Source organism: Chelmon rostratus, chromosome 15 (genome assembly GCF_017976325.1).
Source record: "Chelmon rostratus isolate fCheRos1 chromosome 15, fCheRos1.pri, whole genome shotgun sequence".
Lineage (NCBI taxonomy): Eukaryota > Metazoa > Chordata > Actinopteri > Chaetodontiformes > Chaetodontidae > Chelmon > Chelmon rostratus.
This window is the reverse complement of record NC_055672.1, coordinates 15,408,113-15,423,431: the sequence shown is the minus strand read 5'-3', so window position 1 is coordinate 15,423,431 and position 15,319 is coordinate 15,408,113. Positions and strand designations below refer to the sequence as shown.

Here is a 15,319-nt window from a genome sequence, read left to right as displayed (position 1 = left end):
TACAGCAAAAAAATAGGCTTCTTGAACTAGCTTGTTTTAGGCTTAATTATTGATGATATGAACATAAGCGCAGACTATGAGAATATCATAGTTTATTAATCATACCGAAATGTACACATGACACTGAAAGTAGTCTTATAATGTAAAAACAGAAGCCAGCACTAATACAAAAATACAGGGCACTAAGCTCAAGACAATCACACACAAAAATACAGTCTCGGAGAGCTCATACCACACATACCAATGTAACAAAAAGTGTTTTCTTTGAAACTGACCCAAAAAAGATGCAGCATTAGAACTTTTCAGATGTATTTTCACTCCCTCCTTTCAGGCACTTTAGCTTATTATTATGACATACAGTTTCCACATGTACATATAAAGTCCAGGATGTGAGATGTGTTGTGAGTTAAGGCAGCTTGATAAAGATTAGTTTCCACATCTTTATTTTAAAAAAACTCCACAACGGTCTGGATTTCATATTGCACTGACTCAGGTCTGTCTTATAAAACATTATTTATACATTATAGACTACAACAACTGGAAATGTAGAGACAAATAAATAGCTAGAAATTCAGAGCAGTGTATACAGTTAGTACCTTATGAAAACTACCTGTTTGTGTAAACCCTCTAAGACCATAAGAACAGTTTTTATACATCACATTATTATTGTCTTCTTCATACAAAGCTGATTAGAACTCCCAGGACTCCATCCACCTCAGGCCTGCCATGGCGCTGCCTGGCTCGTGTGCCAGGGGACCCGTCATGCCATAGGAGAGCGGATGGAACAGGTAGAAACTGACAGACAGAGAATGGATTATTTACATGAAGTCAAAGAAGAGCTCTAAAACAACAGAGCAGTGTTAAGTGTTACTACTTTCTTGCCAAGAGTTAGAGGAGGCGATCGATGCCACTCTCATATCTCTACATTAAACATGAAGCTACAATGACGACATGCTTCTTTTAGCTTAGCATAAAAACCAGAAGCTAATTTGGCTCTGTCCAAAGGTAAAAACAACTCGCCTCTAAGCGGATGAGAGTGGTGTCAGTCTTCTCATGCAACTCTCAGTGAGCCAGCAAATAAGTATAAAGTGTGTTTCCCAAAATGTCGAACTCTTACTTTAATATCACTCTTCATCTACACTCACAGCCGAGAGAAGCAACAGCAGAAATGTTTTTTGGGGGGTTGAAAGAGTGTTTGGGTGTATCAGGGAGTGTATAATCACACATCAAACGCTGATGTTTATGACAGTGAAAAGACAAACTACAACAACATTTTCCCTCACGGTAGTTACTCTGCTGGTCATCTCACCTGTAAAGAACGCTAAACAGAAGTACCATCAGGGCGACTCTCTGCAGCCAATCAGAATAAGGTGGATGGAGGAGCAGGTCAGCGCTTTCCAACAGAATATCTAATGTAATTCCTGTGAAAAACAAACAGAATGCTTTAACCAGAACACCATGACCAACATGACTGCTTTGTCTGTACCAGGGGTCACTGGGACACTTCCAGCTCTCCATCAGACAAAACTGACCCCACCCCCAACCCCAAACTACTCTGTCTGCTCGAACATCAATAAATGCATAGAAATACATTGTGAAACATGCAGTGATGATTAATGTTTTTTGTCACTCCTGTCGTTATGATTTGGGAAAACTCATGCTCCCAGATGTGAAACCTCATACAGCATACATACATTATATGTAAACAAGGACTGTAAACAGGTAGTATAAATGCTGCCATTCAGTGAGCTGAATTTAGCCTAAATTTGTTCAGATGTCGGTGAAAGTGATGCTTAAATGTAGGCAGAATTAGCTATTAGCAGTTCTTGTTTACAATTTACCTACTGATGAACATACAACTATCACTGAACTTCTTGCATATATGCATACGTGTGTTTTCATTAGTGTGTAATCACCTGAAAATAAGAATCGCTGTGCTCTCTTTACTTTAGAATTAGCTCTTTATATTTACACAGGGAATGGGTCCTCCTCCACAGACTCCACCATCGTGCACCACCATGTGTCTACAGTAGCCCAGAACGGACAAACCAAACACTGGCTCTGGAGAGAGCCTTTTGTGTTTTAGTGTTTTTAGAGCCCACTGATGAGGATGGTGAGGTGAGGGGTACTCAATGGGTTGCAATCTGCAACCTCACCACTAGATACATTAAATCCTGCACACTGGACATTGAAAAGAAAGGGTTTTCTTCTATGATTTCTATGCAGCGGCATTTGGTACCTGTTAGCATGCTGTTGAAGAGCATCGCAGGGAAGTAGTGGTGGTAGTAGAGCACACGGCCCATAGTGAAGAAAGGTGCATAGTGCAGCAGCCAACCGAGGAGCAGCAGTCCTCCTTTTCTCTTAAGCACATGAGAATGCTCTGAAAGAGAGCGGAGTACAAAACAATCATCTGATGTTTAAATCATCTTCGTAATGCTACTGCAACCATGATACCACCGTCAACAATCATACCTATTCTTTTTTGGCTCAATGAGAAGCCTCTGTGGAGGGCTATGGACGCCACCGCCACCATGATCAGATACAGTCCCAAACTGGCCAGATTCATCCACCAGACCACCTGAAAACCAGCGTTTAATCATCAATGTATTAATGTACTTCAGACAAGAGTAGTAAAAGCATGTATGAAAAAAACTAAAGACAGACTTACCGGGTTCCCCAGCAGGTAAACACGGTAATCTGTGTCATTCACTCCAGAAAACCTCAGTCCCTTCACACAAAGAAACCAAGATAATTTGCAGTTAAGAGCACTTTTTTCACTAAAATTATCTTTATCCTGTAGATCATTCATTGCACCTGATAGCTGATGGGCCAGTGCCAGGGTTTTGACTTCATCTCATAGTCTTTGGGTTTCAAGCCACTGTTACCCTAAAAAGACATTGCTTACATCAATAAATGATTTCTGATGAGACACTTTCTGTAAGCACAGATGGACTTTTCTCATTGTTTCTTACTCTTAACATAACGATGTGGGATTCCAGTAAGATCTCCAGAAAATGGGGCTTCAGCACAGACAAACTAATGTTGGGCACTGCCAGAAGACACACAAGAGGAAAAGTGACACACTGGTTAGTGTTTAACTTTGTGTTTAACAAAAAGTGGGAGCACAAGGAGTGTGTTTATCGTACATTTGGGATTGATATGATCTTCGATGTTCCACTGAGAGCTTGGAGTCTCCTTCAAGTAGGGACTACAGGTCACCTCCACCTGTTCCCAGCCCCTGAACACAAACAAAAACTTTCTGACTGTCAATTCATACAACCAATCAATCTTGAATCGAGGAGGTGAAGTCAGACCAGAGGAGACTAGTTTTACCACTTTGGGAGAGTCTTGCCGGAGGAGTAAAGCACACAGCCGGTAGCTCGGTGCAGAAAGCGGACTTTGCTACGCAGCACCTTCACCAGGTCACCCTTTCGGCCTCCACATACCTCCACCTGCCACGCATCGTTGGAGTCTCCTGTGCCATTCTAAGAACAAGTAAAAGGTGGAGATATGACATGCAATTAAAGTCTACTATGTTATTAATGCTGAAGAAGGCGAGTAAAGCTTGGCAGTGAAACATTCTTTTTAGTGCAGCCTTATGAAGTGGACCTACTCACAATGCCATAGCCTGTAACCTGGAAGTGCTTCTTGGTCAGAGGGGCCTCGTGGAGGTGACTGTGAAGGTTACGGGTTGTTCTGAAAGGAGGAAAAGTTACATTATCAAAACAAGCACATGCACATAATTCACAGTGGAATGACAGTGAATCGCTGAAATCACTGCTCTGTGGAGTCGTGATACTCACTCTTTGTGCTCCAGTCGAATGATGTCACCATGACGAACCAGATCAGGTGTCCCCGATCGAGCTTCATAGACACAAACAATAGATTAACAGTAAGAGGCCGTTCATTTGTTCCTTATGACTAAAATGAATGCTATTGATATTTCTCAACCCCATCGGCTTACAGTCATTATCATCCTGTCTGTGAACGAGCCACAGGTTGTTGTAGTCCTTATGGAGATAGGCTGTCACCTGTCAGGGAACAGCAGAGAAAACCCTTTATTTCGAATAAATAACAGATATTAGTATATTTCATCATGTTTGAGAATGTTTCACATTTAGCTCCCTGTAGCCTAACCTGTTGCTGCTTTGCTCCCACTCCCTCCGGATACAAGTGCCAATGAGAGTGCAAATAGCCTCCAGCAATACGGAGGTTTTTTACTGTAATGGTGGACCCATATGCCAAGTCTGCATCAGAAGAACGAGAAATACTGCCTCAAAAACATGGGAAACAATAACATTTGATGAAAAATGTCTTTTGAAATGTCACTTAATGTTGCAAGGAGCCATCACCAATTATATTACAGGAATGAGCATAAAAAAGAACAATGAGTCTTGATAGTAAAACCCTGATACATCACTTTGTGAGGACATGAGTCATCAGCGCTAAGGTAATATTTATATTTCTCATTGATCTGCTTTTCAATTTTCTCATTAGCGCTTTAGTAAACACAACTGCAGTGTCGTGTGATTTTAGTCCAAGTGTGTTTGGGACTCACACTCGGGCATGGATGCATTGTGCAGGTTGTTCCCGATGAGACGGGACTGAAAGGCTGAACTGAAGAAACCATCTCCTGGTCCGCTGGTGAGGCAAGACAATCATTATTACTCAGACAATGGAGTCGGCGACATCACACGTACTCTGTGAGATAAGCAGTAATTACACTGTATCCATAACATAACAATGAGACACACCTTTTGTTCAACACAACAAAGTGGACTGCAAATATTGTGACATAGAGGAAGAGTGGAAGCAGGATGAGTCCAACAACCCGAGCCAGGAAATGCTTGGCAATGTCCACCTGGGGCCAGAAAATAAGGTCAAACCTCTAGCATTACTCATCAACACCAACACCAACACCATTAAATATATGCTTCTAGATAGATAGATAGATATACTTTATTTATCCCAAGCTGGGAAATTGCAGTGCAGCAGCAGCATTACACACAGTGAAATAAGTGAAAATAAGACTATAAAGAACAAACTATACATAATAAAATATAAAAAAAGCGAGCAGTAAAAAAATTATATACATAACAATAAAATAGCCAAATAGTAAACAATAGTTAAAGTATTGCACAAAAAAGAATATCAAATGCAAAATGAATATCAAAATAAGAATATCAAAAGCAGATGGCAGTGAAAATAAAGTGTACCGTGACGATAACAACAAACTATATATAATAAAATATCGAAATAGCAAGCAGTAAAAATTATATACATAATAATATAATAAGATTCTGTTTACCAGTGAGAGGCTCAGGTCTCCCAAAAGTCTCCAAAGGTCCCAGACAGTATTCAGGCCCACCAGCAGGATGACAAACAGACCCACAAACTTCACCCCCAATGCCCCGGCAAGGTTTACACCAGTCAGTACCAGCCAGAGCCACCAGGAGGCAGTAAAAGGTCTGTATGGAAGAGCAAGCGAGAAGAATCAAATTTGGGTGCTGTTTAAGAAGTCAGACAACTCCACTGCATGTTATGCCTGCATAGCACCCATTAAACCTCATGACGAAGCAAGATGTGTTCTTGTTGGAAGATTATTTTAACATACTGATTAATCTATTGTTTTTTTCTAGTAATCAGTTAATCATTTGGTAACCAAAAACTCCTCAACCAAGATAGACACAAGAGTAAAAATAACTAGAAAATTCCCCCTGGGAAATTTTGAAAGGGACACGGGGTGCGTTCGAGCCGACAAAATTATCTACGTTTTAAAGTTTGAATGAAGTCTCTAGGAGAAACTATGGCGAAGCAGCGGACAATTGAAAAAGGCTGCAATGTGAGAAAACGGCAGATATCAGAGGTAGTCAGTCCCTGATTAATGAATTGCTCTCAGCTGTGTTTCTGTGGCTTTCTCCTTGTCTGTCTCTGTTGATCACCTCAGCTGTCTGTGTCTGCTTCTCTCCTCTGCTTCATGTCTCTGTTAACATGAATTAATGAACTGAATCAATAAACATGAATGGAGCTAATGCTAACGGAGCTAACGGAGCTAACACTAATGGAGCGAACAGCTAACGGTGCGAATAGAGCTAACAGCGCTAACGCAACCAGAGCTAACTGTGCTAACAGAGCTAATAGAGCTAGCGGCGTTAACAAGGGGGCGGGGGGATGGGGTTTTCATTATGCATTTGTCTGTGTGTGTGTGTTTATGTATCTGTCGTTGTGTGTGACTGCGTATGTGTGTGTCTTCGTCTGTTTCTGTGGCTTTCTCCTTGTCTGTCTCTGTTGATCACCTCAGCTGTCTGTGTCTGCTTCTCTCCTCTGCTTCATGTCTCTGTTAACATGAATTAATGAACTGAATCAATAAGCATGAATGGAGTTAATGCTAACAGAGCTAACAGAGCTAACACTAACAGAGCTAACACTAACGGAGCTAACAGCTAATGGTGCGAATAGAGCTAACGGCGCTAACGCTAACAGAGCTAACTGTGCTAACAGAGCTAATAGAGCTAACGGCGTTAACAAGGGGGCGGGGGGATGGGCTTTTTCATTATGCATTTGTCTGTGTGCGTTTGTGTATCTGTCATTGTGTGTGACTGCGTATGTGTGTGTCTTCGTCTGTTTGTGTGTGTGTCTGCTTGAACTACACAAGCAGCCCAACCAGCTCCTACATGGAGATGTGTCTGGTATATGTGTGTCTGAATGTGTGTGTGTGTGTGTGCGTGTGTGCGTGTGTAACTTCTGCCCCACCTGCTGATAATTACCTCTCTACCTCTCCCACTTTTTACCTGTTCCTGTTCAGTTTTGACGTGCTGTTTTTAATCACTTTTTAGCTGTTGGTTAGCCCTGCTTGTGTGTGTGTTTGTGTGACTACTGTCTCAACCTTTTTGGCAAAGCGCTTGGTGAAGCTGAGTTTAACTGTTTGTTGGATGGAGATTGTTTTCAAACAATGCCCTTGTTTTGACTGAGCTCGTTAAGATAATCATTCTCAGGCTTGTTGTCCTGCAGATGTGTGTGCGTGGGTTATTGACCGGTGTGTGTGTAAATGACAGTTGCACCTGTTAAACTCCTCCCTTGAAAAGCGGCTTTTTCGCTGTCGGTTTCTTCCGAACAACTTGCGATTGTGTCAAAACCGTAGCTGCTATCAAAAAACCGATTACACTGTGAGATGCGGACAAGTCTGGGCCAGATGTACGTGTGTTTTATGTCCAGATATTCTTTAGAAAAATGACAAAATGGTCGACTTAAAAAGACTCTGCGACTCAGAGAACAGGAGTTTGTATTGTATGCAGTGAGATTTGGGTTCGGCGAACCTCCTGAACTAAATCCTCTGGTGAGAGAACCGTACCTCGTATCAGAGTGTACTATAGATCATCGGACTCCCGAGAACTTCCTGAGTCCGGCCATCTCCTCGTTTTATTCCTGACACAACAACTTTTCGTTTTATGGCGATCTAAAGACAGGAGGCATTTCTGCTTTGCTCACAAAACAGCTCTGAATTTTAACATGGGACTTAATGGGAGAACAGGAGGGCGCTGGCTGCACAAAACGTCTCACTATTTAAATTCAGTAAGTCTCTCGGCTTTTTCGAGGACATCACACGAAAGAGGACAAGTTTGTCTACAAAATGAGCCCAAAATTATGCGTGTAGAGTGTAATTTGTGGCCGTAGCGACGAGAAAAAGAGAAGATTTTCAGATCGTTTTTAGACTCTGTGCCACTCTAGCACGCACTCTAGCACGAACATTCCGCGCAATACACACCCATTATAATCTCAAAATTTCCCTCCAAACGATCACTGTCATTGAACAGTGACTGATCAAAAACTATAGGACCAATCAAAATGTGGATGAACACACCAATAGACCAGACTTGGGTCTACATTTTAAAGTTGAAATGAAGTCTCTCGGTGAATGTATGCCTGAGCTACAGATGTTTGAAAAACTCCAATTTCAATCTTGTTTTTTTCGCCCGTCCCATTCATTTCTTATGGGAAATTTATCGCAGTTTTTCGCGTCTTACGACGCGAAAAACTGCGATAAATTTGAGAAAAGTAATAGCACACCGATCCCGAACAATACGCACGTTTTGATATATAATTTGCGAGGGTTTTCTCAAAGCTGTGGGACGAGTTTGAGGACGAAAACTTGGAGGAAGATGAAAAATAACTAGAAAATTCCCCCTGGGAAATTTTGAAAGGGACACGGGGTGTGTTCAAGCCGACAAAATTATCTACGTTTTAAAGTTTGAATGAAGTCTCTAGGACAAAGTATGGCCGAGCAGCGGACAATTGAAAAAGGCTGAAATTTGAGGAAATTTCCCCATTCATTTCTTATGGGAAATTTATCGCAGCTGTTCGCGTCTTACGTCGGCCTTCGATGGTCATAGCTCGAAAACCGTAAGAGATATCAAAATGTGCCGAGGGTCATTTGGAGCCGACAAAATTATCTACGTTTTAAAGTTTGAATGAAGTCTCTAGGAGAAACTATGGCGAAGCAGCGGACAATTGAAAAAGGCTGCAAATTGAGAAAACGGCAGATATCAGAGGCAGTCAGTCCCTGATTAATGAATTGCTCTCAGCTGTGTTTCTGTGGCTTTCTCCTTGTCTGTCTCTGTTGATCACCTCAGCTGTCTGTGTCTGCTTCTCTCCTCTGCTTCATGTCTCTGTTAACATGAATTAATGAACTGAATCAATAAACATGAATGGAGCTAATGCTAACGGAGCTAACAGAGCTAACACTAACTGAGCTAACAGCTAAAGGTGCGAATATAGCTAACGGCGCTAGCGCTAACAGAGCTAACTGTGCTAAAAGAGCTAACAGAGCTAACGGCGTTAACAAGGGGGCGGGGGGATGGGGTTTTCATTATGCATTTGTCTGTGTGTGTGTGTTTATGTATCTGTCATTGTGTGTGACTGCGTATGTGTGTGTCTTCGTCTGTTTGTGTGTGTGTGTCTGCTTGAACTACACAAGCAGCCCAACCTGCTCCTACATGGAGATGTGTCTGGTATATGTGTGTCTGAATGTGTGTGTGTGTGTGTGTTTGTTTGTGTGCGTGTGTAACTTCTGCCCCACCTGCTGATAATTACCTCTCTACCTCTCCCACTTTTTACCTGTTCCTGTTCAGTTTTGACGTGCTTGTTTTTAATCACTTTTTAGCTGTTGGTTAGCCCTGCTTGTGTGTGTGTTTGTGTGACTACTTTCTCAACCTTTTTGGCAAAGCGCTTGGTGAAGCTGAGTTTAACTGTTTGTTGGATGGAGATTGTTTTCAAACAATGCCCTTGTTTTGACTGAGCTCGTTAAGATAATCATTCTCAGGCTTGTTGTCCTGCAGATGTGTGTGCGTGGGTTATTGACCGGTGTGTGTGTAAATGACAGTTGCACCTGTTAAACTCCTCCCTTGAAAAGCGGCTTTTTCGCTGTCGGTTTCTTCCGAACAACTTGCGATTGTGTCAAAACCGTAGCTGCTATCAAAAAACCGATTACACTGTGAGATGCGGACAAGTCTGGGCCAGATGTACGTGTGTTTTATGTCCAGATATTCTTTAGAAAAATGACAAAATGGTCGACTTAAAAAGACTCTGCGACTCAGAGAACAGGAGTTTGTATTGTATGCAGTGAGATTTGGGTTCGGCGAACCTCCTGAACTAAATCCTCTGGTGAGAGAACCGTACCTCGTATCAGAGTGTACTATAGATCATCGGACTCCCGAGAACTTCCTGAGTCCGGCCATCTCCTCGTTTTATTCCTGACACAACAACTTTTCGTTTTATGGCGATCTAAAGACAGGAGGCATTTCTGCTTTGCTCACAAAACAGCTCTGAATTTTAACATGGGACTTAATGGGAGAACAGGAGGGCGCTGGCTGCACAAAACGTCTCACTATTTAAATTCAGTAAGTCTCTCGGCTTTTTCGAGGACATCACACGAAAGAGGACAAGTTTGTCTACAAACTGAGCCCAAAATTATGCGTGTAGAGTGTAATTTGTGGCCGTAGCGACGAGAAAACGAGAAGATTTTCAGATCGTTTTTAGACTCTGTGCCACTCTAGCACGCACTCTAGCACGAACATTCCGCGCAATACACACCCATTATAATCTCAAAATTTCCCGCCAAACGATCACTGTCATTGAACAGTGACTGATCAAAAACTATAGGACCAATCAAAATGTGGATGAACACACCAATAGACCAGACTTGGGTCTACATTTTAAAGTTGAAATGAAGTCTCTCGGTGAATGTATGCCTGAGCTACAGATGTTTGAAAAACTCCAATTTCAATCTTGTTTTTTTCGCCCGTCCCATTCATTTCTTATGGGAAATTTATCGCAGTTTTTCGCGTCTTACGACGCGAAAAACTGCGATAAATTTGAGAAAAGTAATAGCACACCGATCCCGAACAATACGCACGTTTTGATATATAATTTGCGAGGGTTTTCTCAAAGCTGTGGGACGAGTTTGAGGACGAAAACTTGGAGGAAGATGAAAAATAACTAGAAAATTCCCCCTGGGAAATTTTGAAAGGGACACGGGGTGCGTTGGAGCCGACAAAATTATCTACGTTTTAAAGTTTGAATGAAGTCTCTAGGACAAAGTATGGCCGAGCAGCGGACAATTGAAAAAGGCTGAAATTTGAGGAAATTTCCCCATTCATTTCTTATGGGAAATTTATCGCAGTTGTTTGCGTCTTACGTCGGCCTTCGATGGTCATAGCTCGAAAACAGTAAGAGATATCAAAATGTGCCGAGGGTCATTTTGAGCCGACAAAATTATCTACGTTTTAAAGTTTGAATGAAGTCTCTAGGAGAAACTATGGCGAAGCAGCGGACAATTGAAAAAGGCTGCAATGTGAGAAAACGGCAGATATCAGAGGTAGTCAGTCCCTGATTAATGAATTGCTCTCAGCTGTGTTTCTGTGGCTTTCTCCTTGTCTGTCTCTGTTGATCACCTCAGCTGTCTGTGTCTGCTTCTCTCCTCTGCTTCATGTCTCTGTTAACATGAATTAATGAACTGAATCAATAAACATGAATGGAGCTAATGCTAACAGAGCTAACACTAGCTGAGCTAACAGCTAAAGGTGCGAATATAGCTAACGGCGTTAGCGCTAACAGAGCTAACTGTGCTAACAGAGCTAACAGAGCTAACGGCGTTAACTGGGGGGCGGGGGGATGGGGTTTTCATTATGCATTTGTCTGTGTGTGTGTGTTTATGTATCTGTCGTTGTGTGTGACTGCGTATGTGTGTGTCTTCGTCTGTTTGTGTGTGTGTGTCTGCTTGAACTACACAAGCAGCCCAACCAGCTCCTACATGGAGATGTGTCTGGTATATGTGTGTCTGAATGTGTGTGTGTGTGTGTGTTTGTTTGTGTGCGTGTGTAACTTCTGCCCCACCTGCTGATAATTACCTCTCTACCTCTCCCACTTTTTACCTGTTCCTGTTCAGTTTTGACGTGCTTGTTTTTAATCACTTTTTAGCTGTTGGTTAGCCCTGCTTGTGTGTGTGTTTGTGTGACTACTGTCTCAACCTTTTTGGCAAAGCGCTTGGTGAAGCTGAGTTTAACTGTTTGTTGGATGGAGATTGTTTTCAAACAATGCCCTTGTTTTGACTGAGCTCGTTAAGATAATCATTCTCAGGCTTGTTGTCCTGCAGATGTGTGTGCGTGGGTTATTGACCGGTGTGTGTGTAAATGACAGTTGCACCTGTTAAACTCTTCCCTTGAAAAGCGGCTTTTTCGCTGTCGGTTTCTTCCGAACAACTTGCGATTGTGTCAAAACCGTAGCTGCTATCAAAAAACCGATTACACTGTGAGATGCGGACAAGTCTGGGCCAGATGTACGTGTGTTTCATGTCCAGATATTCTTTAGAAAAATGACAAAATGGTCGACTTAAAAAGACTCTGCGACTCAGAGAACTGGAGTTTGTATTGTATGCAGTGAGATTTGGGTTCGGCGAACCTCCTGAACTAAATCCTCTGGTGAGAGAACCGTACCTCGTATCAGAGTGTACTATAGATCATCGGACTCCCGAGAACTTCCTGAGTCCGGCCATCTCCTCGTTTTATTCCTGACACAACAACTTTTCGTTTTATGGCGATCTAAAGACAGGAGGCATTTCTGCTTTGCTCACAAAACAGCTCTGAATTTTAACATGGGACTTAATGGGAGAACAGGAGGGCGCTGGCTGCACAAAACGTCTCACTATTTAAATTCAGTAAGTCTCTCGGCTTTTTCGAGGACATCACACGAAAGAGGACAAGTTTGTCTACAAACTGATCCCAAAATTATGCGTGTAGAGTGTAATTTGTGGCCGTAGCGACGAGAAAAAGATAAGATTTTCAGATCGTTTTTAGACTCTGTGCCACTCTAGCACGCACTCTAGCACGAACATTCCGCGCAATACACACCCATTATAATCTCAAAATTTCCCGCCAAACGATCACTGTCATTGAACAGTGACTGATCAAAAACTATAGGACCAATCAAAATGTGGATGAACACACCAATAGACCAGACTTGGGTCTACATTTTAAAGTTGAAATGAAGTCTCTCGGTGAATGTATGCCTGAGCTACAGATGTTTGAAAAACTCCAATTTCAATCTTGTTTTTTTCGCCCGTCCCATTCATTTCTTATGGGAAATTTATCGCAGTTTTTCGCGTCTTACGACGCGAAAAACTGCGATAAATTTGAGAAAAGTAATAGCACACCGATCCCGAACAATACGCACGTTTTGATATATAATTTGCGAGGGTTTTCTCAAAGCTGCGGGGCGAGTTTGAGGACGAAAACTTGGAGGAAGATGAAAAATAATAATAATAATAAGAAGAAGAAGAAGAAGAAACGCGCGGGATAGTAATAAGTGACTCGGGGCTACGCCCCGAGTCACTGGCTCCTGCAGCTATTTCATAGCTGTAGGAGCCAGTGACTCGGGACGTTGCCCCGTGTCCCTAATAACTAGAAAATTCCCCCTGGGAAATTTTGAAAGGGACACGGGGTGTGTTTGAGCCGACAAAATTATCTACGTTTTAAAGTTTGAATGAAGTCTCTAGGACAAAGTATGGCCGAGCAGCGGACAATTGAAAAAGGCTGAAATTTGAGGAAATTTCCCCATTCATTTCTTATGGGAAATTTATCGCAGTTGTTTGTGTCTTACGTCGGCCTTCGATGGTCATAGCTCGAAAACCGTAAGAGATATCAAAATGTGCCGAGGGTCATTTGGAGCCGACAAAATTATCTACGTTTTAAAGTAGAAAATTCCCCCTGGGAAATTTTGAAAGGGACACGGGGTGCGTTCGAGCCGACAAAATTATCTACGTTTTAAAGTTTGAATGAAGTCTCTAGGAGAAACTATGGCGAAGCAGCGGACAATTGAAAAAGGCTGCAATGTGAGAAAACGGCAGATATCAGAGGTAGTCAGTCCCTGATTAATGAATTGCTCTCAGCTGTGTTTCTGTGGCTTTCTCCTTGTCTGTCTCTGTTGATCACCTCAGCTGTCTGTGTCTGCTTCTCTCCTCTGCTTCATGTCTCTGTTAACATGAATTAATGAACTGAATCAATAAACATGAATGGAGCTAATGCTAACGGAGCTAACAGAGCTAACACTAATGGAGCGAACAGCTAACAGTGCGAATAGAGCTATCGGCGCTAACGCAACCAGAGCTAACTGTGCTAACAGAGCTAATAGAGCTAGCGGCGTTAACAAGGGGGCGGGGGGATGGGGTTTTCATTATGCATTTGTCTGTGTGTGTGTGTTTATGTATCTGTCGTTGTGTGTGACTGCGTATGTGTGTGTCTTCGTCTGTTTCTGTGGCTTTCTCCTTGTCTGTCTCTGTTGATCACCTCAGCTGTCTGTGTCTGCTTCTGTCCTCTGCTTCATGTCTCTGTTAACATGAATTAATGAACTGAATCAATAAGCATGAATGGAGTTAATGCTAACAGAGCTAACAGAGCTAACACTAACGGAGCTAACACTAACGGAGCTAACACTAACGGAGCTAACAGCTAACGGCGCGAATAGAGCTAACGGCGCTAACGCTAACAGAGCTAACTGTGCTAACAGAGCTAACGGCGTTAACAAGGGGCGGGGGGATGGGGTTTTCATTATGCATTTGTCTGTGTGTGTGTGTTTATGTATCTGTCATTGTGTGTGACTGCGTATGTGTGTGTCTTCGTCTGTTTGTGTGTGTGTGTCTGCTTGAACTACACAAGCAGCCAAACCAGCTCCAACATGGAGATGTGTATAGTATATATGTGTCTGAATGTGTGTGTGTGTGTGTGTGTGTGTGCCTGTGTAACTTCTGCATTTGTGTGACTACTGTCTCAACCTCTTTGGCAAAGAGCTTTGTGAAGCTGAGTTTAACTGCTTGTTGGACGGAGATTGTTTTCAAACAATGCCCTTGTTTTGACTGAGCTCGTTAAGATAATCACTCTCAGGCTTGTTGTCCTGCAGATGTGTGTGCGTGGGTTCTTGACCGGTGTGTGTGTAAATGACAGTTGCAACTGTTAAACTCTTCCCTTGAAAAGCGTCTTTTTCGCTGTCGGTTTCTTCCGAACAACTTGCGATTGTGTCAAAACCGTAGCTGCTATCAAAAAACCGATTACATTGTGAGATGCGGACAAGTCTGGGCCAGATGTACGTGTGTTTTATGTCCAGATATTCTTTAGAAAAATGACAAAATGGTCGACTTAAAAAGACTCTGCGACTCAGAGAACAGGAGTTTGTATTGTATGCAGTGAGATTTGGGTTCGGCGAACCTCCTGAACTAAATCCTCTGGTGAGAGAACCGTACCTCGTATCAGAGTGTACTATAGATCATCGGACTCCCGAGAACTTCCTGAGTCCGAATATCATCTCGTTTTATTCCTGAGACAACAACTTTTCGTTTTATGGCGATGTAAAGACAGGAGGCATTTATGCTTTTCTCACAAAACAGCTCTGAATTTTTACATTGGAGTCAATGGGAGAGCTAGAGGGAGGTGGCTACACAAAAAGCCTCACTATTTAAATTCAGTAAGTCTCTCGGCTTTTTCGAGGACATCACATGAAAGAGGACAAGTTTGTCTACAAAAGATCCCAAAATTATGTGTCTCCTATTCACCGTTTGTATTTTACGGCAATTTTAGAAACACATTTCAGGCGATTTTTCACCGGCTGTCTCACTCTAACTTATGACATCACCCACTGTAGAGGGAGAGATTCTGAGCATTTTTGTGAGAAACTTGATGGTCTTCAGATGGTCATAGCTCGAAAACCGTAAGAGATATCAAAAAATGTGCCGGTATTAATTTTGAGCTGACAAATTTATCTACGTTTTAAACTT

General features: G+C 42.3%; 1 protein-coding gene across 1 annotated transcript in view; it reads right to left on the bottom strand.

The window, feature by feature from the left end:
* Positions 1-85: 85 nt before the first annotated feature.
* Positions 86-15,319, bottom strand: part of pomt2 (protein-O-mannosyltransferase 2) — a 28,558-nt gene continuing 13,324 nt past the window's right edge. Inside the window, exons 6-21 of the mRNA XM_041954005.1 lie at positions 5,309-5,468; positions 4,755-4,861; positions 4,559-4,641; positions 4,138-4,247; positions 3,965-4,031; positions 3,804-3,864; positions 3,618-3,696; positions 3,334-3,485; positions 3,147-3,238; positions 2,973-3,049; positions 2,815-2,886; positions 2,669-2,728; positions 2,473-2,578; positions 2,240-2,380; positions 1,310-1,421; positions 86-795 (exon numbers count right to left, since the gene is read on the bottom strand). Coding sequence (XP_041809939.1) covers positions 690-795; positions 1,310-1,421; positions 2,240-2,380; positions 2,473-2,578; positions 2,669-2,728; positions 2,815-2,886; positions 2,973-3,049; positions 3,147-3,238; positions 3,334-3,485; positions 3,618-3,696; positions 3,804-3,864; positions 3,965-4,031; positions 4,138-4,247; positions 4,559-4,641; positions 4,755-4,861; positions 5,309-5,468 — 1,585 coding nt within the window. The 3' untranslated portion in view covers positions 86-689. The remainder of the gene's footprint in view (positions 796-1,309; positions 1,422-2,239; positions 2,381-2,472; positions 2,579-2,668; positions 2,729-2,814; positions 2,887-2,972; positions 3,050-3,146; positions 3,239-3,333; positions 3,486-3,617; positions 3,697-3,803; positions 3,865-3,964; positions 4,032-4,137; positions 4,248-4,558; positions 4,642-4,754; positions 4,862-5,308; positions 5,469-15,319) is intronic.